The 27,368-nt window shown below is 40.3% G+C and overlaps 1 protein-coding gene across 1 annotated transcript in view; it reads left to right on the top strand.

Moving 5' to 3' along the window:
• The window catches only part of KIF6 (kinesin family member 6), a 284,325-nt gene extending 261,253 nt beyond the window's left edge, over positions 1-23,072 (top strand). The window contains exons 17-22 of the mRNA XM_048843480.2: positions 1,656-1,740; positions 2,381-2,516; positions 4,533-4,627; positions 14,356-14,445; positions 16,930-17,036; positions 20,168-23,072. Of these exons, the coding sequence (XP_048699437.2) occupies positions 1,656-1,740; positions 2,381-2,516; positions 4,533-4,627; positions 14,356-14,445; positions 16,930-17,036; positions 20,168-20,184 (530 nt within the window). The 3' untranslated portion in view covers positions 20,185-23,072. The remainder of the gene's footprint in view (positions 1-1,655; positions 1,741-2,380; positions 2,517-4,532; positions 4,628-14,355; positions 14,446-16,929; positions 17,037-20,167) is intronic.
• Positions 23,073-27,368: the final 4,296 nt, after the last annotated feature.

Genomic DNA, 27,368 nt, shown 5'->3' with positions numbered 1-27,368 from the left:
TTAGATTTCACCAACCAATTATCTAGTGTAAACTCCTCAAGCACTATAACAGCCTTAACATGGAGTCACAGACAGTTCCCTTGGGAACTCTGATCTATCTTACCGCCCAGGTAAGCTTACCTTTCTGATAGATGGTCCCGTACATCAAAGATCACAGCAATATTCAGGTTACTCCCAGTCCCAAAGGACCAGTCACTTACCCCAGGTCAATTGCACCTTAGATCTCACACCAAAGACAACACTTGTAATCAATCCTAAAATAAACTATCTAAAGATTTATTAACTAGGAAAAGGAAATAAGAGAGGAAATGGAAATAAGAGAGTTATTTACAAGATTAAAGCAAGTAAATATACACACAAATGAATTCTCATCTTAAGTTTCAAAAAGTAATAGAAGCTTCTATAATAAGCCAGCTCTATATGTCCACTGAGGAATCCCTTGCTTATGCCTACAAATCTTGCCCCCCAAAAGTCCAAGCAGCAAAGAGATACAGTTCCTCCTTTTTAGGGCTTTTTATTCCTTCCCCCCTTCTGCTTCAAGTTGCAAATTCTGCTGTTGGGACAAATTAACTTGCACATTTCCTCTTCATGGGGAGGAGAGGAGCAATCAACGAAGTTCTGAGTCCCCTGATCTTCCACAATAGTTCATCCGGTGTTGATAGGACTCCTTTGTCAGTCAAGAGTTGCACCTACTGTTGGAAACTAGTATTTCACACTCATTAATACCTCTCCTGTCTGGTGATTTCCAGTTACAAAGCAAACACTTAAATATTACCTTATAACATGTGATACAGATATTTGCATGCAGCAAATTACAACCATTTCATAAACTTTAAACGCTAAACACATTCTTATAATTCTAATACCTATTTTAATAGTATTAACATCCAGGTGAGCTGGACTGGTTCCAGCTTGTATTTGTCAGTATTCAGTTGAGACCTAGGGCCTTGGCATGAGCTGGCATCTAGTCTGCCAGCATCACACTGATCAGACACATTCTGGCATTGTGATGTAGAAACCATCCAGGAACTTGGGCCTCCAGTCTGACCTAATGTATCTTCTACTTCCTGACTTTCAGCAAATGTTGAGAAAACTGCTGCTGAAGCGCAAACATACTGTCTAGCAGCAAGGATCAGGTTAACAAAGTTAACTGAAGAATAAAAAGATCCTAAGTTGCTTTCCATGCATTTTAGGCTCTATTCTATGGCAGTATTTCCCCTCACATTTCTTTTTGCCTCCTCCAACCTCTTGCAGCACATCAAGTTTCAAGCAGTTCCCCTTGTTTATATTCAGTAGTTGAATTTAGTGTGTATCAAAGTTAATCTTCCCCACAGTTTGTACCTCAATACTCCTTTTTGCTATTCCAGTCCCAGGCTCCTCCACCTCTGCTGTTGGGCCTATGTGTAATTCACAGTAAGGGCCAGCTTCTGATCTTGCATTCGTTTAACTCCACTGAAGTCACTGGAGTTACACTCATGTGAGGAAAATCAGAACAAGGCCTAAGTTAGGATTTGGAACCCAGATCCCCAGAGGGAAAGACTAATGCACTACCCCATAGTACTACTTAGCACCTTTCAAGCTGTTCTTATTCTAATTAAAATGCATTTCCCTGCTCTGTATGATCGTTGCTAACCCCTGATAACCTCTACTTGTAGGTGTTGCCAGTCCTTCTGAAGATCTACATGAATCTGATCCCGGGGAAGAGAAGCTTCGAGCACAAATTGAAGAAGAGAAAAAAAGGTGTTGTTTCTGCCTCATCACATACTTCAAATATCAAATTAAAATGACATCTGGATATGTGCAGTGTGTCCCAATAAGACTTCAGTACTCACCACTAACCTCTGCTTTGCTTTGACATTATTACAAATATGCCATCTTTCCGGTTCACTCTTAACTTTCCACTTTCAGTCTAAAATGTCAGCTAGTTTCCTGTAAAATATAATAGAACATCAATGGGAAATCTGTAAGCCTGGTCTGGCAGTCTAAACATAGTGCAATATGTTACAGTACTGAGGATCAGAGTTAGCAATTTATTCATTGGGATCAGAGTTAGAAATCTGCTCTTTGGTCCTAAGCTGGCAGGGGCTGGGAGTGCTACCAAGACAACATACTTATCCATCTGTTATTTGCTCCCATGGCCATTTCAGGAGCAATAAATGATTTGCTAGGGTCGGGTTTTTGTATCTGCTGCCCATAGAAGCTCTAATAAAATATGAGATGCTCCCCCATCCCTGGCTTTGAGACATTGTTTTGAAGTTCAGGGTTGGTAACTGCCATGGGTAGCATAAAACTACATTAATGATCTGTCAGCATGTTTTCCCAGAGCCAAAGACAAAACTTTTCTGTTCTGAACAAACCCTCTTCTCCTTTCTCACTGCAGTTATAAAACAATGTTCAATCGCTTGAAAGGGTTGAAGATAGAGATTGAACACTTGCAGCTTCTTATGGAAAAAGCCAAGGTGAAACTGCAAAAAGACTTTGAAGTCTGGTGGTCTGAGGAGGCATCGAATCTGCAGGTATCGGAATGTCTCCTTTAACGCTATGCAAATATAAAATTAAATCTGCACTTGTTGCCTAAAGAAACCATTGATTAGATGGGAAGGGGACTATTATGGTTGAAACTTTGGTCCTGATTTTCCTCACTCTGACTCTGGTGTAAATCAGAACTCGATAGAATTACACTAGTGTAAAATTAGTGCAAGTGAAAGGACTATCAAGCCCTTTTCCCCCCCATTGTGTGCCCTAGTTTGGCACCTTCTTAAACATCTTCCAAAGAAGTCATTTTCACATAAAACCTAACTCAGAAACAATACATGTTAATCATGTTTTCAATATCTTTTAACTTTTTTTTAAACGTTTTACTTCAGAAACACTTGTCTGAGGAATTCCAAATGGAATTGAAAGATCTTGGTGACATCTATTGCACCCGCCTGTTCTGAGATGGGGAAAGGCCTGCTCAGGAAGATGTTTACGAGGATACTGAATACATTGGAATGATGCATTCGATTCCAATGAATTTTTAAAGAATGTAAAGTGACCAGGGGAGACTTAGGGCCAGATTATCTCTTATTGCTCACAAAATCTATGCTGCTTTACGATTTACATGGGGTTTGGAAGATGGCAGCCACCACCAGTAGCACATCCATGAAAGCCAACACAGGCAACTGATTTCCAACTTCCCCTGGTTTTGATGACCCCTGTAGCCCTACAGAATTTCTAAGCTCCCTTGTGGTTCACCTATTCTCAGCTCAGAATGCCAGCACATCTCCTGGCTCTCCAGCCAACTTCCACAACTGATACTGTAGCCAACTTTAGGAAATCCACAGAAGCAGAGTCCCCAACTTAATAATTGTAGTTATAACACACTAAATAGGTTTATTTTAAAATAATATGTTAAAAAGTTTGTACCACAGTGAAACAAGCTAAGATACACGGCTTCACAATCACAGGAGATATCACAAAGGCAAAAAACATCACAAGAGATATCATTCTCATAGGCTTTCTCATTGTCACTTCTCTAAAAGTCTTTCCTGGCAGGATTTCGCTAAGATATAGATGGTGGTGACAATAACATGTTGAAAGGGAGCCCCATTATGTCTGCTAGTAGAAGATCGTCCCCAAACATTTGAGATCATGTCTGCATGTCGTAACTAATTATAACAATGATAAGATGTGAGCCTAAATTAAAAAGAATGTGGAATCCAAGTATTATGTGACCACGTGGAAGACCATATATACTCCTTGAGTAAAAAATTATAAGTAAATAAAATTTTAACATGTTCAGCCAATATTCCTTTTTGTTCCAAAAAAATCTATATTAATAACTAAACTGTAGTTTTATAAAAACATTATAAAGAAATGTATTGAACGTACAGTTAACTTCCATGAACTTGTTATCTTGATATGGCATCAGGCAACTTAACTATTTTAAATGCAAGCTTTGGTAGCAAAACACATGTCAAGTGAAAACATTATAACTGTATGGGTGGCAATGGGGAGGGGATTAATGGCCTTGCTATCTGCAAACACAGCCTTTCAGAGAGCTGTGAAGTATAATCCTTGTACCTACTGGAGGATGTCTTCTGTGTCTGTCCACAGGAGAGGCCCAAGATCAGCCTCTCATGATTCATCAATGGAAGCTTTAGAAATCAGGACTAAATAATTACTTTGATACCTTTAACCTTGACCTATCTATATATCTAAACACACTAAGTAACTCAGGTCAGCTGCTGAGACATTTTGAAAACCTGAAATTTGAGCTAGAAAATTCTTAAACTACTCCTAAACACTTTCTCGGAATGCCTACAGGAGTTCTTGTGACAACGATAAGATCAGCAGGAGGATGCAGCTAAACTGGAAAGCATTGTTTGGATACAAGGCTTTGGCTGTGATTCTCAAAGGCACTGAGGATTGGCCTAACTCTGTTACCATTGCAGTCAATAATAAAACTCCCATTGACTTTCATGGGAGCAGAATTAGGCAGATGTTGAAAGCTTTTAAAAATTCTACCCTGCACATTTCTGTTTCTCTAGGACCAGCAAGAGAAACTACCAGTGAGCAATTCAGCAAGTGCCTTGAGGGCTTCCCCCCAGTCTCTTGAATCCCAGCAACATCTGTATACTAACAGGTAAGCTGAATGTTTTACTTCCCCATCTATGCAGCCAATAACAGCATTAATTGGAGCTTATTGCCTCTCAGTTCTTCTGTAGGTTGCAGACATTTTCTGTGGAAAACAGCTTCGTAAAAATTGTGTTGCACCTGGGTAATCATGTATTGCTGAGGTACCACAGTGCTGGGCATGAAATGGACTGATGGACAAATAGATACAAAAGAAATATTTTTATCTTTCACTTATTATTTGCAGTAGTATTTAGGGTGGCTAGTTGTAGTGTGAAACCTTGTTTTACTGTGAAAAATCTTCTGTTGCTATAGTTATTGTTCTTCACTTGATTTTGATAGCAAATCTGATATCTCAGAATAGGGAAGCATTCCCTGTATCTAGAAAAGGCAGCCATCTTCTCCATCCTGTCATTTGTCACTTCTGATTTCACAGCCTACAATTTTAGGCTGAGAAGGTAAATCTCTCATATCCATCCATTTTGTGGAGTGATGTCATTGCACATATGTAGAGAGAGGCTTAGTTCACACATGAATTTACCAGTTTTCATGTTCCAAGATTAAACCGATGGAAAAGATTAACCTATTTCTAGTGGCGTTGAGCCCCTTCTCTCATCCCCTGCTAGAGATGGCCTTATTCCCTGGTTTATAAAGATACTGTACGTCAACAATGTACTTAGCTTTTGAACCACCCAAATTACCTCACGTGTGCCATTAAATATTGAATATCGTGGTATGCCCATGGCTGTGAGACAAGTTAATTTGCGTTATGGCTTTATTACAGCTACCTGCAGTAGGTGCCATTAAAATCTTAGCATGTATTGTACTATAGGAATACATTTATCATGGTATTGGCAGTATTTAGAATGGGGAATATTACAAATACCACAGTTAATTTAACTGCTGTAAGTGATCAGTGTATGTCTTTGTCAAGGCTGAATCCCCACTCTGTCACTCCAAGTGCAGAAAGTGGGGGCCTGCAAGGATTTTAAAATTAATACTTGCCACTCCAGGCTTGTATTACACTTCCAAGGTTATAGCTTCTCTCTGACCTTGGCTTGGTAAACGCTGCCATCACCCAAATGCAAAAAAAAAACCTTTTGAACCCAGGAAGAAGCACTTGGGAATTCCTCCTTGTGGTGTACCCTCAAGCCCTTTCACCCCCCTACAGGGAAGAGCTGAGAAAGAAAACAAAGGAAATTAGCTGTCGCTACCAGCTAATCAAACAACAGGCACAAACCCATGAGGACACCAAAAATCTAATCCTGTTCTTAAAAAAGGTAAATTTTATTAAAAACAAAAAGAAAGAAAATACATCTGGAACTTAGGCTTTTGCTAGATTTTAAAAGAGCAATTCCAAAAATTAAGCACCCAAAATAGCTTTCTTGGGGGTTCAGCTTAAAGGTTACAAGCAAACAAAAGCATCTGGGGTTAGCACAGAGGAGTCCACAATCCAAAAAATAAATAAAAGAAATAACCCTAATTGCATCTTTTTAGACATTCCCTAATTTTACTTACATATCTAAGGCTCCAGATAAGTAGGTTCGAGGTATGAATTGATAATCTATAATCAGACCTGGCTTAAAGCTGTTTACAATATTACTGCTCCATGTCCCTGCAGCCCGGAGAACAACAGACAAAGGGAAAGTTTCTTTCCCAATTTTAAAAAGTTCTACCTTCCCATTGGCTCTTTTGGTCAGGTGCCCACTCCTTTCCTTTTACCTGTGGGCTTGTTAACCCTTTACAGGTAAAGCAAGCAGAGAACAGACCAAGAGGGATTTTACAGCTAACTGGCTGGCTGGGTGTCCATCAAATGGAGGTACTCCCCTCCTCCCCTCCTTACCCCTTCAAGTCTGCTTACAGCATTTTGTCTTGAGGGTAAAGAAAAAAGGGCTGCTGAAATGAACAAACTGAAGAAAAACAATAGGGAAAACATGATTTCTCCTGCACAAACTTTACCCTTACACTAGACAGTTCCATTGTGCCAGGGTTTAGCTATTTACCGTGGTCCTGGTCCTGGAGTTTTAGGTGATTTTTATGTATCCTAGGCTGAGATTATTAAGCATCTTGAATGTAAGGACAGAGACCTTGAACTGATGTGATGTTCTATGAGGAGCCAGTGTAGTTGTAATTTTGTTTTCCCGTATCTAATTTCACCTTTGAAGTTACTTTTGTAGTGACCTTTTGAAGTCCACTGTTCTTCTTTTCTCATAGTTTCATGGAGAGTTAATCTTATTTTATGTTAAACTCTTTAAACCAATTTCACACAGGTATATTTTCAGTGTATGCACACACAATTAGAAACACAGCTCTTTTATTGTGAGGGGGAGCTGTAGGCTTAGTATCCCACTGTGCATGAAAATGTACTCTTGCTCTTTGGAACCTGGTTGAGGCTTTAACATTTTAGAGGGAAAGTTTCCAGTTTCACACAGTTTCAGAATATGGAAAAGGAGTACTTGTGGCACCTTAGAGACTAACCAATTTATTTGAGCATAAGCTTTCGTGAGCTACAGCTCACTTCATTGGATGCATCGGATCCACTTTATGCATCTGATGAAGTGAGCTGTAGCTCACGAAAGCTTATGCTCAAATAAATTGGTTAGTCTCTAAGGTGCCACAAGTACTCTTTTATTTTTGCGAATACAGACTAACACGGCTGCTACTCTGAAACCTTTCAGAATATAATAGCAGAATGCTCATTGCCCAAGGATTCCCTTGTACCCAGTAGACTCAGTAACGTTACATTATGTAGGATGAGACCTTGGCTATAACTTCCCCTCTCTGTTACATAGTCCTGGTTCACAAATGGCCCTTTGTTACCCAATCCACCAAGAAACTGGTAATATGTTCATATAAATTGATACTACCATCATCACCCATCCGGCAGACTGGTCACAAGTAGAAGCTGATATGAATTATATACCATATAATGTTGTATGTAGATCAGTGGAAACAGGGAGCCATATCCGAGAAGGAATACAGTTAGAAGATATGTTGAATGGACATAAAATCTAACACTTAGTGGGCTCCCTGTCAGAAATGTAAGACTACCACTGACAGAATAAGCACGCACTAAAACCATTCAAACTAGCTCCTTGGTATGAACAGAGGCAAATGCAGACTTCAGGATTAGAAGTAATAGAATGTCTGTCTTGGCACATTTCACCATCCCAGGATACAACTCAGGGATTTGGCTAAGGTAACCTTTCTCAAAATCTATATATTCATTCTAAGAAAACCCTTTGGTCATCTTACAAGTCTGTAATGCACAGTTTATGTTGACTATTATTGTTTATGAGGCACTTTACAAACATTTTAGAATAAAATACTTAATTTGTGCCATGGCTGTTCGGAATGTCATTAATTAGAGGAAGCAGAGATGATCAGGTCTCAGAAAGAGAAGAGATATCCCCAAGTAATACATGATAATCATAGAATATCAGGGTTGGAAGGAACCTCAGGAGGTCATCTAGTCCAACCCCCTGCTCAAAGCAGGACCAATCCCCCAATTTTTGCCCCAGATCCCTAAATGGCCCCTCAAGGATTGAACTCACAACCCTTGGGTTTAAGCAGGCCAATGCTCAAACCACTGAGCTATCCCTCCCCCCGCATAATGTATCAGGTCAATTTATAACTTAAGTCCAAGAACAGTTTGGTAATCCGTGTTAGGTTTAAATGGACAAAATTAACAAATTTGTGGCCAAATATTTATCTTCCTTTAAATAAAACAGTGTTTCAGCCCTTAGCAACTCACACAGAACTAGTCTGTGTTACTAAGGGGTCAGTTCTATAAAGTGCTAAGCAAGGGAACTTAGAACCTCACAGGATCAGGCCTTAAAGACCCAAAACCACTGGCTTGATCTTTCTTCCACTGAAGTGAATGGCAAAAATCCCATTGATTTCAATAGCAGCAGAACAGAATTTAGTACCTTGTGGTTTGTTTTGTATAAACACACACTTACACACAAGCCATTCTCAATGTATTCTACATGAGATTTACCTTCCTATAGGAAAAGTGCTGTGTTACACAGGTAAGCTAGTGTTGCCTTACTCATATTACCATCTCTGATGTATTTCAGATAGCTGAAATTTATACCAGGCATTTTCTAGAGGCTTAACCAGAAACATTCGTTACAAAACGAAACTTGCTTGCTCTGCCATTCTTGGGACAAGGCTTCATGCTAGGTAGTTTTGAATATTTTATAGCCTTCTCTGATTGCAAACAGTAATCTGAAATGTTCAGAAAACATAAGGGCCAAAAGAGATTTCAAATAGTGATTGCAATTCTTGATAGCGATGGGGGTGTACGGGCAACCTATTAAGAAAAAGGTCAACAACATCTGATGAGTTAGAGGAAGAACAGCCAGAGACATCAAAAATAATATTAAATTTTTGTTCCATTTTCTTAGGTTTTGTGTAAGCTTTAATGACGTATAATGAAAATATCCATGCATACAAATAAGAACAAAAAATGTTACCTAATAAGAGCATAAGGCTTCAAATAAGATCTTTAGAGTACATATGAAGTGATACTAATTGTAAATCCTCCTAGATCTTCTAATAAAAGTTTTCAAATCTAAATTAAATTTATCATCTCATATATCCAAAATTTCTAGACTTAGTGCAAATGCAACATGTGAACAGCTCCTAACAAGTGTCATATGAGGCTGTTAGAAGCAGCAAATCCAATCCATTCAAAGGAAATTAATTTAGTCACAATGATGAAAAACTCTGCAATGGGGAGAAAACAGAGAAAGGCTGATCATCTCTCCAGACTGAAAAAGGTCTATGAATATCTCAACAAACGCAGAGTGAAAATATAATGTGAAGGGGAGAGCAATATGAAATACAGAAAACAAGAGACTATTTTACTAAAAAATATACCTGATGAAATTCCCAAAGCATCAGAAAGAGAATGCACTCACTTATCCACACGGTCGTCAGCATAAAGCTGTGAGTTAATTGCAATTGTGTGGGTGTGCGTGTGTCTGTCTGTGGCATCCTACTAACTCTGTAAAACATCTTAAATTGTACAATTCTGGCTCAGTACTCCTTTGCTGCTCCACACGAAAACACAAGGATAGTATTCAGTTCATCCTGGTGGATAGGCATTCCACGATTCCTCTCTCACATTGGTTTTTATTTAGGAAGTTTATCAGATTCTTGTATTATCAACTTTACTCGCTGAATATTTAGATTAACTGCTAGTGAAGGATGGAACTGTTCACATGATGGTGCATTCTCATTGAGTCTAGAAAGTTTTGATTCTTATACAAATCTTCTCAGAAGCTCTGGAGGGTTCCCTTCTCCCATTTCTGTCTCCACTTCTGTTTCCAGCTCAGTCAGATCTTTGTCTCTTAATGTTATCCAATCCCTTTTGCTTCACCCAACTCCCTTTCTCCAACTCCAACAGACTCCATAGACATCCAAATCTTTCTCCTTGACCTCAACAGACCCTTTAACTCTCTAGCTTTGTCCTTGAGGCCCCCTACTTTCAATTTACATTCCACAGGAGATAATCTCAGGTCCTCTACGTTCTCTGATGACTTCTTACCTGCTATTGTCTTTACATTTCTTTTCCTGGATTGCAGGAGTCATTCGCTGTATAGGTATTGTGTGAAACTGGGGAAATATTTTCACGTTTTTGTAGCATTTTCCATTTTGTCCATTTTTCATGCCCTTGAAATGTCACAATTCGGAACATTTGTGGGTATTATAATGTGTCTGCGGAAGAAGACCTCTGTGTAGCTTGAAAGCTTGTCTCTCTCACCAACAGAAGTTGGTCCAATAAAAAATGTTACCTCACCCACCTTGTCTCTGAGGAAAAAATCCTCTGTTGGTGAATTTCCATTTGAGCTCATTTGTGGGGAAAAGACCACCCACAAAACTCAAGTCACTAAAAATGCTCAAATTTCAAGCAGTTTGAATCTTGCTGCAAATATTTTGCCCACTCTACACAGAATACCTCGCTCCCTTCAATTCCCCAGAAACCCTGTAACTCACAAGATTTGAAATCAGCAGTTTGGCCTGTCTGTGCCTTCCAAGACCCTGTCAGAAAGGAGGCTGATAATTTTCTAATGCAACCCAAATAAACCTGAGGTATGTTCAGAGTGAAAACTGTAGGGAACACTTTCAAAAGTACCTAACTGATATAGAAGCCTAAGTTCTATTTTCAAAAGTGACTTAGGAATTTAGGAGCCTAATTCTAGTTGGAAGTCAAAGAGAAGACTCCTAAGTACCTAAGTCACATTTGAAAGTGGGACTTCACCTCTAAGTCACTCAGATGTTTTTGAAAATTTTACTCAAGTTCTAAAGTTCTGTATTGATCTGATAGCTCTGAAGAAAAGTGGAACTCCTTTGTGCCTAGTTATTGCATCACAGTAATAAATATGTCATACATTACCCATTCTCTTGAGGCCCTTTTAACACCCAGACACAATGGTGTGAGATAAGCATGAAGTATTAAACACTTATTGAAAGCTGCATTTTGTATTTAATTAATTTAAAGTGAGTGTCATTTCAATGCAGTAGGCAGATACCAATGGTATAGGACTTCAGGAGTTAAAGAGAAATGTTCAACCCCATAACCTATGAGTTTCTCATTTGAAAATAACTTATACTCTTGGGCACAGTATATTCTGCAAAACTGAACCTGGCACGATGTAACACAGTAAAATATTAGTAATAAATTTCTTTCCTTTTTCAAGTTCTCTGCCAGAAATATCAATTCATAAGCCAAAGTGAATGAACTACTGCAGGGTTAAAAAAGCAGGAATACACCAAGCCCACCACCTAGCGGAAACACACTGCTCCTGAATAACACCATGTTGTAATTCTCTCTTAGTACTGACATAAGAAATACTGCTGTATATACTAACCCCATAGACACAGGAAAGCTGCTGGACAAGGTGAAATTGACATCTATGGCAGAAATCTGCCTTCCTAATTGAGAGATCCCTTGATAATGGCATCTCTCCAGGGGCAGAATGTGCTACACCCTTTTGCAATAAGCAAAGCTATGATCAACAAGCCAGATCCGTAGGTCCTTGCTCAGTTTTTATCCAGTCTCCCTTTGATTTCAGTAATAATTTTGCCTGAGTAAAGGCTGGGTACAAACTGAGTTAAGGCCTCAACGTTTGGCTCAGTATTAATTTAGAGAGTTCACAAAATGTATTTCTAAAATACACCAAAATCCTCCATTGTGAAATTAAAACTCCTTCATAGAAAGTGAAATGGTGCATTGTCCTCTGATTCTTTACCCCCTTGTTTGCCACTCTAAAACATTAAGTCCTAAGAGTGCTTTTTTGTGGCCATATTCACTATGCTAGTGCCATCATCACATAAGTTGGATAGAAAATTCCCTTATTCCTGTAAGCAAGAGGTGTTTTTGGTAGTTAAAACAAAAAAGCAGCATCACTTGCCCCATAACCTTAGCCATGCAGAACACAATGCCATCCACAGCCTCAGAAACAACTCTGACATCATAATCAAAAAGGCTGACAGAGGAGGTGCTGTCGTCATCATGAATAGGTCGGAATATAAACAAGAGGCTGCTAGGCAGCTCTCCAACACCATTTTCTACAAGCCATTACCCTCTGATCCCACTGAGGGTTACCAAAAGAAACTACAGCATTTGCTCAAGAAACTCCCTGAAAAAGCACAAGAACAAATCCGCACAGACACACCCCTGGAACCCCGACCTGGGGTATTCTATCTGCTACCCAAGATCCATAAACCTGGAATTCCTGGGCGCCCCATCATCTCAGGCATTGGCACCCTGACAGCAGGATTGTCTGGCTATGTAGACTCCCTCCTCAGGCCCTACGCTACCAGCACTCCCAGCTATCTTCAAGACACCACCGACTTCCTGAAGAAACTACAATCCATCGGTGATCTTCCTGAAAACACCATCCTGGCCACTATGGATGTAGAAGCCCTCTACACCAACGTTCCACACAAAGATGGACTACAAGCCGTCAGGAACAGTATTCCCAATAACGTCACGGCAAACCTGGTGGCTGAACTTTGTGACTTTGTCCTCGCCCATAACTATTTCACATTTGGGGACAATGTATACCTTCAAATCAGCGGCACTGCTATGGGTACCCACATGGCTCCACAGTATGCCAACATTTTTATGGCTGACTTAGAACAACGCTTCCTCAGCTCTCGTCCCCTAACGCCCCTACTCTACTTGCACTATATTGATGACATCTTCATCATCTGGACCCATGGGAAAGAAGCCCTTGAGGAATTCCACCATGATTTCAACAATTTCCATCCCACCATCAACCTCAGCCTGGACCAGTCCACACAAGAGATTCACTTTCTGGACACTATGGTGCTAATAAGCGATGGTCACATAAACACCACCCTATACCGGAAACCTACTGACCACTATTCCTACCTACATGCTTCCAGCTTTCACCCAGACCACACCACACAATCCATCGTCTACAGCCAAGCTCTACGATACAACCGCATTTGCTCCAACCCTCAGACAGAGACAAACACCTACAAGATCTCTTTCAAGCATTCTTACAACTACAGTACCCACCTGCTGAAGTGAAGAAACAAATTGACAGAGCCCGAAGAGTACCCAGAGATCACCTACTACAGGACAGGCCCAACAAAGAAAATAACAGAATGCCACTAGCCATCACCTTCAGCCTCCAACTAAAACCTCTCCAACGCATCATCAAGGATCTACAACCTATCCTGAAGGACGACTCATCACTCTCACAAATCTTGGGAGACAGGCCAGTCCTTGCTTACAGACAGCCCCCCAACCTGGAGCAAATACTCACCAGCAACCACACAACAGAACCACTAACCCAGGAACCTATCCTTGCAACAAAGTCCGTTGCCAACTGTGTCCACATATCTTTGAGGGGACACCATCATAGGGCCTAATCACATCAGCCACACTATCAGAGGCTCGTTCACCTGCACATCTACCAATGTGATATATGCCATCATGTGCAAGCAATGCCCCTCTGCCATGTACGGTGGTCAAACAGGCCAGTCTCTATGTAAAAGAATAAATGGACACAAATCAGATGTCAAGAATTATAACATTCAAAAACTAGTCAGAGAACACTTCCATCTCTCTGGTCACTCGATTACAGACCTAAAAGTCGCAATATTACAACAAAAAGACTTCAGAAACAGACTCCAACAAGAGACTGCTGAATTGGAATTAATTTGCAAACGGGATACAATTAACTTAGGCTTGAATAGAGACTGGGAGTGGATGGGTCATTACACAAAGTAAAACTATTTCCCCATGTTTATTCCCCCTCTCCATCCCCCACTGTTCCTCAGATGTTCTTGTTAACTGCTGGAAATGGCCCACCTTGATTATCACTACAAAGGGTTTTCTCCTCCCCCCCGCCCCCGCTCTCCTGCTGGTATTAGCTCATCTTAAGTGATCACTCTCCTTACAGTGTGTATGATAACACCCATTTTTTCATGTTCTGTGAGTATATAAATCTCGTCACTGTATTTTCCACTGAATGCATCTGATGAAGTGAGCTGTAGCTCACAAAAGCTTATGCTCAAATAAATTGGTTAGTCTCTAAGGTGCCACAAGTACTCCTTTTCTTTTTGCAAATACAGACTAACACGGCTGCTACTCTGAAACCATTCTAAAAACCAGCTTCATTGTAGTCATTTCAGATGTATCCAGAAGTTTCCTCCACATAAACTCTTAATTATCCCTCCATTTTCCACCTCCAGTTTTTCAGATACCAGTAGAGTCAACCCCAATGAAGATCGTGGTAGGAAAAACAACTTGAGCAGGATCAGCAACTCAGATTCAAATACAAGGTAGGGAGCATGTTGGTGCCATTCAGAGGGTAAGGTAGGCTGGCATTTTGTCTCCAGTGCATTAGAATCCTGAATGTTCCATTGTCATCTCTCCGTGTCTCTTAATAATATACTGAAGCTGCTCATTTTGAATCTGACTTTATAATTAAAGGTAAGGCTATGTCCTCACTTATACCCCATGCACCCATATTGAGAGGTGACTCCCCACGTTTCGTGCACTTACTGTTTGACTGGAGGCAGTTTTCTGCTGGTTCATATTGTGAAACATATACCATAACAACATAAAAGGCTCTTTTTATATTCTTTTGTTTTTAAATGGGGATCTTAGAATTTGTAGACCAACGTAGGATGCAGAGACTTTAAAATCAAGAGATCCATAATATTTTTCACCACCATGCTTTTCCCCAACCCCGGGTGTTACAGCAGAATTTTTAATAGGATTTTGCTGTGTGTATTTCCTTAAGACATTCACATTATCCTTTGTGCAAATTATGCCAGTAACAACTGAGAACAACAACCCCTGTGTCTGTCAGGCTGGGTAGTGAGTATTTGTATTGTTTTCTCAAAGGAGGCATAGCTGCCTTATGCTCGATGAATTTGTTAGCAGAGGCTACTGAGATTTTTTGGAATCACTTTTGTTTATGTTCACTTCCCCCCCCCACTCCAAAAAAGAACTAGCTATAACCCTGCTGTGCTTCAAGTTTAACACTTGAGCTGTTTTTTTACTATAGCCGTATTTAAGAAGATGTGGTTAGCATTTATTTATTTATTTATTTGTTTGTTTACAATAGGAAAAAGAGCAGAAGGTATTTTCCTCAAATTTTCCAAAATAATCCACTTTTGAGAAGAGGCAAAGCATGGAAAATTTCTTCCCAAAAGATCAGTGTTTCAGAAATGTGTGTGTGTGTGTGTGTGTGTGTGTGTGTGAAATGAGAAAGGAAAAACGGAATGGAAAAAATGGAAGTTAGGCAGCACCTGGTCTTATGTACTGTACATTTTTCACTGTTAACACTGCTGCTAATCAAAATTTAGCAGAAGGTACAGAAAAGTTAACTTTTATATGAATTAGTTACTATACTGTGCTGAATAATTTCTTGATAATGGCTCCTTGATGGCCTACGTCTGAACCCATGAGATGCTGCACAACAGTAACTCCAGGTCATAAAGGAGGATGTTGACTTTCATGTGACAAAGTGTGTTGTAATCTGCTTCCTAAACTGAGAATATCTGACTCTCCCCTGTGGTCCTCAGTTTTTACTCAGTCCTTATAGTTTTTGTAGAGATGTCTCCACTAATAGCTACTAGAAAGATCATCCTAAGAAATAGTGCTCTGTTGGAGTTTTAGAATATCCTTGTTAATTAGATAAAAGTAGACATTTTGTGGAGTTTGTAACAATTTCTGTACAATTGCCATCTTGGTTCTGTGCCAGCAGACCACCACTTACCAGCTAGAGACTTAATTAGCAGGACAGTATCAGACATCTGTTCTATATCAGCCAAGATTATATTCTGCCATAATAGTTATTTAAGTGCTGTCGAGAAAACCAAAATTAGAAAAGAGTTTTTTAAAAAGTAGAATGTCTATATAATCATGATTCCTTTCCATATTTTTATTGTGCTTTGATTATGATAGTTTCTATTTGGAAAATGTTAGTAGTATTTATTATGGTACCAGTTATGGACTAGTTCATCTATTAACCAATGTGAAGGCATAGGGCCAAATCTTCAGCTGGAGTAAATTTACATCAATGGAGCCATGCCATTTTATACTAGCTGAAGATCTGACGCATGATCTTTGTGTCAAAGAATTTATAATGTAAGGTCCTGGCTTAACCACATGGGCACAGGGACTCAGTGCAGGATTGGGACTTAAATAGGCAAAAAGATATTGCAGTAAGCTGCTGTTTATCCCCTAGACTTGTCCTGGTTGCAGTGACTGCTGGCAAATGTCATGAACATCATGTGATCCACAATCTCGTTCTACATGTACATCCATGCTGACATGCTATTCCATGGAATGCTCACTCAGCTTGCCTCTCGGAGGCACAGATGCAACAGATTTGTCCAATGCTAATAGCAGCATCAGTTCTGTAGCAAAGAGTCGCATTGCATAGATACACCCACTATTTCTCTAGTGACCTCATTGCATTATTTAACTCTGCTTACAGTAATTTTCTGTGGGTTGACATTAAAATATTTTTTAACTCTTTGTGTGTGAGAGGAGAGCATGTAATAACTAAACAGGTTGCAGTTTGTTAGATTTATGGGAATCCCAGTGTATTTTAAAAGCGTATACAGATCGGAAAGTTTAAACACCGTGGCCTTGATTTTGCCCTAACTTAGGCTGGCTTCTGCCAACACAACCTCAGGCGAAAGCCCTTAAATCTATCTTTTTTTCAAACAGAAAAAAAGGGGACAGGAATAGAGAACATAGAATCAATCTGCTTACTCAGCCGAGTCCCTGAATATACTTGTTTATTTCAGGACCCCTCGGAGTTCAAGTTCGTCTATCCCACTCACTGGAGACAGCCAGACTGATGCTGACATTCTTGCTTTCATTAAAGCCAGACAGAATCTCCTGCAGAAGAAAGGTAAACTCTGCTAACTGTACTAGGCCAAACTGAGCTCTCTGCTACAGCAGTTTATATATATATATATATCAATGCTAATATAAATCTCCTTTGGGTATTTGTCACTAAATCAGAAGGTAAGAGTAGTCATAGGTGGACAGTAAATTTCACTCTCCAGTGTGAGTAAATAAAACTGGCAGTAGGTAGAAGGCAGTAAACACACAGCAGTGGCACCCAGAGGTGGCCTGGAAGTAATTCATCACAATAAAGACAAAAGTTTCTTCTCTATTTTTTTTACAACAGTTTTTAATGACAGTAGCAAATTAGAGAGAAGATGAAAGCAGCAGTGATTACTGAAGCAATAACTTTCCATCACCACTCAAGTGCTGATGACAGCATTACTCTGCAAGCTATCAGCCCCTGGCAGATGGTGTTAGCATTATCACAGAGTGGTGCTTTAGTATCACTCTGCTTATCAGGAATAACTCTCAGGTAAATACACACAGGCTGCAAATCCAGCCACCTTATGCCCATCCAAAGCAAACACTCAGCACACTTCGGGTTTAGGTTCCCTTTTGTCTTAATTTAGTAAGGCTGTTGTCAAGCTTCTTCTGGAGACGTTAAAGTTAAATTTGTAGGCAGCTCACCTACGAGCCAGGCTACAGAAAAAAGCAACATTTAAAGCAAACATCTAAGGCTTTTAGAAGGTCCAAGATTCATCCCGTTTGTAACATACAAAAAATGAACTTTGAATTACAAGGGCGCAATTTGTCATGAAATAATTTCTGAAAGCCCATCAAGAATGAATCTGTCAGCTGCCTTTCCTAACCTGCTTGTTATTTGTCTATAGGCTATCACGTAGAATCATGTGTGGATCTCAAAGAAGGCTAGGCATTACCAAAACTGATAAACTTAAGTTTCAGGCCCACCTGTGTCTGAAAGAGATGCCTGCAGAACAGAGGATGGTCAACACATTTTAAACTGTGTTAAAGTTCAGTTATAAACACTATGGAGATAAGTGTGGTACCACGTGCAGGATGCTTACCACAACCAGCCTGGCAGTGCAGGGTAGGATGACTTAGAAGGTACAGTGTGACTTACAGACGTGTACAGCCTGCCAAGCACTGTACATTACAGTATATGCACTGGGGCCTAGCAAAGTTCCTAGCCAGCAGATTGTCCACCAGGTGCAGTAGATGGGTCCCCCTCTGAGCTCTCCTTCAAAAGCCAGGTGGAGGCCTCTGTTCACTTCTCACCCAGGACCAGCACACCCTTCTTACACAGGATTAATTGATCCTTAAATATTCATGGTAAATAGGCCCAATGGCCTGTGATGGGATGTTAGATGGGGTGGGATCTGTGTTACTACAGAGAATTCTTTCCTGGGTATCTGGCTGGTGAATCTTGCCCATATGGGTTCAGGGTTCAGCTGATCACCATATTTGGGGTCGGGAAAGAATTTTCCTCCGGGGCAGATTGGCAGAGACCCTGGAGGTTTTTCGCCTTCCTCTGTACCATGGGGCAAGGGTCACTTGCTGGAGGATTCTCTGCTCCTTGAAGTCTTTAAACCATGATTTGAGGACTTCAATAGCTCAGACATAGGTGAGAGGTTTATCGCAGGAGTGGGTGGGTGAGATTCTGTGGCCTGCATTGTGCAGGAGGTCAGACTAGATGATCATAATGGTCCCTTCTGACCTTAATATCTATGAATCTATGATTGGATTTGGCCCTAAATGATTTCAGTTCTCCGCATCCCTCAGACACACCCCCAGCTTTCCGACAGCCCCTGGTCTTATGCTCCTGCTATCTCTGTTCTCCATTGCTTCTTGTGACGTTCACCACCAGTGCTTCCCAATATAAAGGAAGTCTTAACCACACATGCATTCAGGCTAAAGGCAGTAGACAGTAATAGTGACTGTTGCAGTAACTGTTCATGGATTAACTAACGGAGGATTTTGAGAGCAGCTGGGCCCAGGGCAAAGGAAAAGGAGAGGGCCCAGAGCAGTGTTTATTAGGTAAAGAAATCTCAGGTAAAGTTCAGAGGAAGCTGAGTAGGCAGGACGAGGGAGTTGCTCAAAGTGAGTGCTTTGGGAAAGTGGACAATAATAATAACTAGCTCTGAGATCTCAGACATCTCTTTGCAAAGAAAATCAGTATCATTATTCCCATTTTAGAAATGGGGAAACTGAGTCACAGGGAGGTGAAATGACTTACCCATGGTCACCCAGCAGGCTAGTGGCAGAACCAGAGATGGAACCCAAATGTTTTGAGTCCCTGCCCAGTGCTCTATCCACTAAGCCATACTGCGTACCCAGAGTCCAAACCTTTTTAGGCTTATCCATTCTGTAAACATTTGAGCTCTTTTCCATCATGGTGCTTTCTCCAAGACTGTTCCATTTCACTCATGGAGCTTGGTTTTCTTCATGGGAAATCCCTGCAGGTGACTCCAGCAGAAAACATTGTCTGAGCCAAACCAAAGTCTGCTAAGGCCTGGAAAATGTCATCATACTTCCTCTCCCTTCCCTCAATGACCCTGGCCCTTTGAAACTGCTCCATGATATCAATAGCCCAGAAACACATCAAAGGCTCTGCTTTGTATTAGCTGAAAAGAGAGGATAAAATGTGTGCAGAGGCCAATGGTGTGGAAAACAAGTTTCATAAATAGAAAAAGCATCAGCGTGGGAATGCACAACATCCTTAATGAAAGTAATACAGTGGAAAATGGCCTCTTTGAAGGGGTCCCAGGGGGAGATTAGTTAGGCGCTCACAGATCATTGCCATTCATGTCTCTGAGCTTTACAAACAGACATTAATTAAACAGGCACACATGCAGTACTTTTTGCTCGTTTGGATATCTCTCTGTTCATCAAGCCGCCTTGGAGTAGCTTGCTGGGGTTGCTAACATTAAACATAGCTCGTAAAGTTACTTACAAAGGGTTGCTCTGTGAGCATAAACATTTGTTTCACCGTTCATTCTTGGGATATTGAAGTCAAAACAGTTGGCAGGTCAATGATATGCTGGCCTAAAACTCTTGGATTCAGACCTCTTCTTGCCCTGCATCTGTTTTTGTCTGTAGAGTAGCCATTGGTTTAAAATTGATGACAATGTCTTGAACTACAGTCTGATTAACAGTGTCCTTATCTGCTTTCAGGCTTGGGGAACAAGTGAATTTCTTGTTGCACTCCAATACTCCCTCTGTAAATGAAGAAAAATGGACAATTCAAAAATCTCTCCTCTTCCCCCACCTTCTCTCTTTAAGAACCAGGAACAGCTCACCACTTTGGGTCTGCAGCTTGACTGAGAAAAAAGAGTGACTTGTGTATGTCACACCTGTGCAATCATCTCTTCAGCATGGACAAAGATCAAGCCCAACTGAAGCAATGAGACAGGAAAAAAAAATGTTTTGTTTATTGGGAATGTTATGGTTATTTTGTAAAACATCAAAATTAGTTAGCACTTTTAAAAACCACTTTTCCATCACTACTATAAGTGGAACATTTCTTTGCTGCTGATGCAGTTTTTTCTCTTTTTCTGATTGTACTTTGGAAGCCTATGAATATAGTTATATGAAATTCAACAGTTTTGTCCACAGGTGTTTGTACAAACATTGTTGGGTTTGATTCAGGTGGGTTTCACAGTTGTGCTGTGCAAAAATAGTAAATATTTGGGTCATGAAATTTAGTAGTTTTATTCAGGACCATTGATTAATGCCAGCACATCACTTTTATTGTTTTGTTTTGTTTTTTGTGAGAAAGGCAGTTTTGATACAAAATACCTAAAATTTTGAGATCACGAATTATAATATGAAAACTGATCTGCATTGAAGTGAAATTTCATAAATCAAAGTTTCCAGAAATGTTAGGTCTTTCACTTGGATACATTAAATTTAATGTAAAAATGTATCATCCACAAAATGTCAAGGTTTAAAAAAACCAAAACAACGATATCTTGCAGGTTTAAAGTAAAATCAAGGCAATTTTTGCAGAATCCAAACAAAATATGAAAATGTAAATGTAAAGTTTTAATGTTTTGTTGCAAATACTGTTCTTTGTATAACCTCATTTTGCAACCCCATGTCTCACTTTCAGTTTCAGATTCAAGCAAATCTAAAACATAAAAGCAAAATTTAGTTTCTAAAATGTACATAGTTTCAGACTGAAACCACTGTGTTTCATGCTATTGAGCAACTTGCAGTAATGAAATCTGAAATCTCTTTGTTATTCATGTACAAAATACAGATAACTTGATTGGTAGGAGTCATGTATTCTTTAGGGCATAAACTTCAACTTCAAATGGTACTAAATTTTGCAGCAACTGAAAATTATGCAATGAATTGGAAAATACTCAAAGCCACAGGTTTTCATCAAATGAACAATTAAAATATGATCAATAATGTAATCTATTATTTAAAAAAAAGCAGTGTATTTCCATGCATTTCCATTTACTGCAAAAATCAACAGGAGTGCCACAGAAATCAGTATGTTTTGCAAAGAATTTAGCAAGCACCAGCTGAAGTGGGGGTCAAGTCTATGGTTATTCATCATCAGCGAGGAAGTGGGGGGTTGAGGTTTTGATAACTTGTAGCAGAAGGGACATAGTTCTTCCTGCTCTGGAGGACCCAAAACACAAAAAGTTGCACATGTTAAGTGCTTACTCATTAATCCAAAATTACTTGTCCACCATTTTTTCAATGACCACCCCATAAAGACTGCACCTTCTAGATAGCTCCTATTTCTGTATGACAGTTGGGTTGACTGTAGCATACTAATGCTACCTGTCTTGATAGTCCCTCTTCAGATAATCTCCTGAGTCACTGGAAAGGGCCCTGGTGTTTACCAAGAGGAAGGTACAGTCAGTGGCATCCGTTTATATTTGGATTTGAGCCTGCCTAGCCACCTGTTAAACAGTTTTTCTAAGTAAAGAGGTTTTTGTGCATGACTGAGTACTGTCTGTTGACCGTGATATCTAGCCAGTGGTTATGCAAACTTGTAGATATAGTAAATTCTGTTTACTTAACGTCTCCAACCAGAGCAAGCTGTCTTCTAAATCGAAAGACCTTGATTGCAGAGATGTCTTGGGGCAGTAGCAGTACAGTGCTGGGTGCCATGCAGATGTTCCCAGGAGGACCTTGTGCCAAGCACCAGGGGCCACATCATCCCCTCTTGTGGTACAACACAGACATTTTCTACACTCGCATTCCCTTCCACAGGTTTTACCAGAGGAGAAGATGGATCTTCACTGAGCTCCCCAATAGCATCATCACTTCTGGTCGGGCCAAAGTGTGTCCACACATTCATGGAAAGGGTCACAAAGCCTGCTCCCATTTGTGGTGAATCCCCAGGGCTCCACACAGAGGCCAGAGACACCCATGTGGATGCCTTGTGCTCTCCAACTCTTACCCCTGGTCACCCCCCTTCCACTGCTTCCTGGCCACGATAGCTACAGGAACTCTGAGGAAAAGATGATACCGCCGCAGGCTTAGCAACTCCTGTAAAGAGGATTGAACCCATGATGACATAGGCCTAGGTATCAAATACTGAGATTCACACATATGGCATCACCAGTATGTATTGTAGCATCCTCTCTCTGTGAGTAGTTACTCTTCTAGTTCAGCCAATCTTAGAATGGAAGTGTTTACTATCAATAGTATAAATTGAAGCCATTTCAAAGAAAGAGTTAAGCTTTTGTAAATGCTAATTGTTCTATCTGCTCAACTGGAGAATATGGATGTTGACAAGATGAAACTCCAGGCATGACTTGTGCTCGGAGGCACATTTGATGTCTCTATATAGAACGTATTTCTTTTCCATGTTCATTTTATTAATAACCACAACAAATCCAATTTCTATTTTTAATATGATTTTACATTAATCATTTTGGGGTTTGGTGTAAATAATTGTAAATGGTCTTTTTCCAATTTTTTCCATTTCACTTCCTCTAATATTTGTTATGGAACCTCACCAGTGTGGCCAGCATCACACAGAATTATAATACTAGTTATTACCAATGACTCGATCTGAGGCCAGCACAATAAAACTAGGAATTCTTAACGTCTACCTCTACTTTTCTTTGTTCTTAGGGGCATTGCAGTTGAGATGGCCCTCTAGACATGTCCTTCAATATCTGAAGCTCTTTACTCAACACAAATGCTATAATAAGCATACTTGCACTTAGGGCTGTGTATTGATGCCTTGCACGAATTGAAGATACTTTGTACTTTTAAGAGTTTATCTCTGTGAGGAATTGAAACAACCTGATCCAATGTTCAGAGACAGAGCAACAGTAAGATTTAAGGAAACAGGTATTTGTTTGTGGAAATTATGTGAGAAAAGCATAATCAAAACTTTGCCACTTCTTTCATCCATTTCTTCGAAAAGAGAGGGTCCTCTTCCCCCCTACCTGCATTGATACATGTCAGTAAATCAAATTGCATGAGTATAAAACTGACGTGAGATCAAAATCCAGGCCAGAGAATTGCCAGAGGACAGTGTCATGCATGAAGAATCAGTATGTTCATGATATTCATGTTTATTGCACCTCAAAGGAGTGCTCTCTAGGTTCTCATACTCCTGCTGTGAAACTTAAGCCTTGTCAACACTTAAAAGTTTTGTCATGATAGCTATGTTGGTTGGGGGTATGACTAAATCAGTGCTTTTGCCACTATAGCTTATTTCGTTTGAGGAACTGGTTTCAGCTATCGCAGCAAAAGCTGGTATAAACTGCATCTAAACAAGGAGGGCTTGCCAGTATAGCCCTACCTCTATCGCTGTACCAGCAAACACTTGCTAGTGTAGACAAAGCCTGAGGGAATAAAAACCACTCTAATCATAAAAGGAAAATTGAAACAATTCAACAACTAGATGTGCATAGTTGTTCTGGCCAGAAGCAAAACCCCACTGAACCACTGTATCCTTGCATGCAGATTGTCACCTCGTGCTCTGTTCAGAGAAACCTGTGCCAGAAAACTAGTCATAAGCATCCTGTCACATCAGCAATTTGAGCCACACAGGATCAGCCAACATAACTGTCAGCTGCACCTCATTACTCATTTTAGACCCAAATTTACCTCTGTCCCACACAGGCCTGCTGTTATCCCGCTTTTCATTACAGTATTGCTTTTGGCACTGGAAATGCGGAATCAGGAAAGTGAAGTTATGGGCAGTGTTACTTACCTTAAAGAAACTAACATTAAACATCAATTTAAGCTTCCTTGGCTATTTTTTTTTTTTAGGTGTGTCCTTTATTTTGCAGCTGTCCTATATTTTGAAAGCCCGTGTTCCATGTTTAGGACTTGGAATTTTGAGAGCAATGCCAGAGATGGACTCAACAGAATTGGGGGATTTGGGGGATTTCATTTGTTTAGTGTAGCTAGTGTAATGTGATTTGTCAAGTGGATCACAACCCTAGAAATCATATAGGTGTCCATGCTTTGCAGAAGATCTCACGGTCTCTGTGTCATAGGCTGGGCCACTTGGGGTCAGTGATCCTTCACGCCAAAATGGAACAGCGAAGGTCTATTATTAATAGTAGTTGAGATGAGCCAAGAAGGAAACATTCAGATCTGGATCCAAGTTAGATTTGGGCAAGGATTCAGGGCTCAGAGTCAAGACTGAATCCATGCTTGGGTTCAAGTTTGGACCCACAGCTCTGAAATTGCACGAGTCGTTCTCATGAGATTTCTGCTGGGAGCCTCCCAAGTTCAGTTTTTATGGTAAATGTTTTTGTAAAGCCCTAGAATTTTTCCGAGCTCAGGACCAGATTTTAATGCATTGGCCAGATTAGCGCATCGGCAAACTAGGAACATGCCCTGGGCCCAAATTCATGGGGGGAGTCGGGAGGGAGGAAAGGGGTACATTTTGTTTTAGTTAACCAATGCAGATTTGCTTGCAAACAGAAAGAACTTCACCCACTTGAATGAGCGGTGTTGTGACCTGGCACACAGGGTCGCACCACCACTCAAATTTGGCCCCGGCACCTCTCCATCACGATGGAGGGCTGCCATCCCAAATTTGAATGAGTGACATTGTGACCTAGTGCCCAGAGTCGCACTTCCCCTGACACTCAAATTTGTCCCAGCTGCCCCTCCATCATATTGCGACCCCATGTGCCAGGTCGCAATGCCACTCACATAAGAGAGTGAAGTTCTTTCAGTCTGCGCCAGTAGATTGGCTGGCAGAAGTAGTCCTCACATAGAGCTAAGACTCATTTTGCTATTCCAGTCAAAGCCAAGGTGAAAGGAGGACACTGGATGAAGAAACCATTTCCTTCTCCAACAGCAATACGTGGAAAGTCTAGGATGGGAATTTACTGCAGTGGCATGTATGGAAGGGAACATCACTGAAGTGTATTTTCCTCCTTTCTTTCAGTTTATCGACTGTTTGTTGTTATTCATAGTAGAAGGTAGAGGCTCAGAAGTGTATGTTTGCCAGTGGTAGGTTAATCTGTTCCCATCCCAGCTAGCTGTGGTTAAAAAAAACATCTGTACACAAAGAACAACAAAAGAAGTGGGATTAGACCTTATACTTCATCTGGTCATCAGAAGGAGGTTTCCAATCTTATTTTAGCACATTCCTTTATTGAATTCTTGTCATGTGGAGGCCTTACAATATTTTGGTCTCACTTGGGGCAAGAGGGTTGTGGTGAGCTCATTCTATCAAACTCAGAACTCACTCAGACATCATGAGTTCTCAGTTTAAACTCCAAAATTGTAGGTTTGAATTCCATTTGGGTCTAGCAAAACATGAGTTCTGAGCTGCTGATTGGGGACTTCTGGTTTGGGTTGGGTTTTTGTTCATCCTGGTGTAACCCAGAACTAGGACAAGAAGACCTTTCCAATGAGACTCTTTATAGTTTCCATTGCATGAGCTTCCCTTGGAAAACAATGGTTTCAATCTAGGAGAAAACTGTATTGAAAAACTCAAAAAACCCAAAAAAACAAACAAAAAAAAAAGGGCCGCAACTCTCCCCCTCCAAAAAAAAAAAAAAAATCCAGAGGGTTTACTTAGAGATTTAAGCTCTCTAGAGTAAGGACCATCTTTTTGTTGTGTGTTTGTACAGCAACTAGCACAGTGGTGTCCTGGCCCGTCACCAGGGCTGCTAGATGCTACGATACTATAACCAATAAATGATAAACACAACTGAGTTCTCCCATCCTTTGTCTCTAATAATGGGAGAAGTTTCAAATCACAGGTTTTCTCACTCCATTTTTAGTCTCTTCAAAACATTTTGAAACTGAAAATCCATGCGTCAGTGGTAACAATTGGTTGGGAACTGGGGAGGTTATTCTGATCAAGGGGAAAAAAGAAATACATTGACATTTACAGATTCTAGAGCAAAAGCAACAAATCCAAGAGGCATTCCTTAAGCCCTACAACTGTCTCTGCTGGGGAGAGATCTCTAATCGATTCCTCATCAGAAATGTGATTTTTCCATGGGAGGATATGACAGGGGCAGACACAGCGTAACCATTTTCTCTCGTGTTTTATTCGACAAGTTTCAGAACACACTGTTCTGTTCACTTGCATGGAGCTGTGTATGCCTGTGAAAATATCTTTGTTAAATGGCTGCTGTGCAATTTTGTCCTTGCACTTATCTCCAAGCTCATTCAGCCAGAAAGCGCCTCATCCCCAACTGTGTATTTACTCTGCATTTTCTCTCTCGCACACGCAATCGATTTGCTTTTTTCTTTTTCCTACTGAAACCCTCATCCTCAGGACATCTCTTATCATATGTTCCAGGTCTCTTTTCAACTTTGCCACAGCTGCTTGGTATATTTTATTTTCAATTAATTGATTTTTGGTGCCTACTTTTTGGAAATGCTTTTTAAGTAATAGTTAATTATTAAAGATAATATCACCTCCTATCAAAGGCCATTAGAAATCTTTTCATTCGGCCCAACCAAATGGGGTCCATCTCTGATGCATGCATAAGGCAGTTCAGCTACAAGTGTCTCAAGTATTGTGATGAACAAACCTCAACAAATTTGGAGGTTCAGTTTATCAAAGCCCCAGACACTTAAGAGTCTCACCCATAACAGCCATGCCTATTTGGACTTTTCCTTCTCATGCGACCATCTTTCCTCCACCAGCATCGCCAGATGTTTCTCCCAGGACATATTGATTTAGGCTTCAAAGTCTGATAATTGGGTCCCCTTGTTGAAAAGAATTCAAGGCCTGTTAGGGAACATGGGTCATTGTCATCTCTGAACTCTTTCTAACCGAAGAAAGGTTCTAGACTGGTTTGGGTAGACCATTTGTTTCATTAGTCATTCATTTAACTAATTTCTGTCACACATTTCACCATGACTTCTTCTTCAATTGTGGGAATTCAACTGAGTTCATCAAATGCTCAGC

The sequence above is a fragment of the Caretta caretta genome, chromosome 3 (genome assembly GCF_965140235.1).
Source record: "Caretta caretta isolate rCarCar2 chromosome 3, rCarCar1.hap1, whole genome shotgun sequence".
NCBI lineage: Eukaryota > Metazoa > Chordata > Testudines > Cheloniidae > Caretta > Caretta caretta.
The sequence above is the reverse complement of the archived record's forward strand: the minus strand, read 5'-3'. Positions and strand labels throughout refer to the sequence as shown.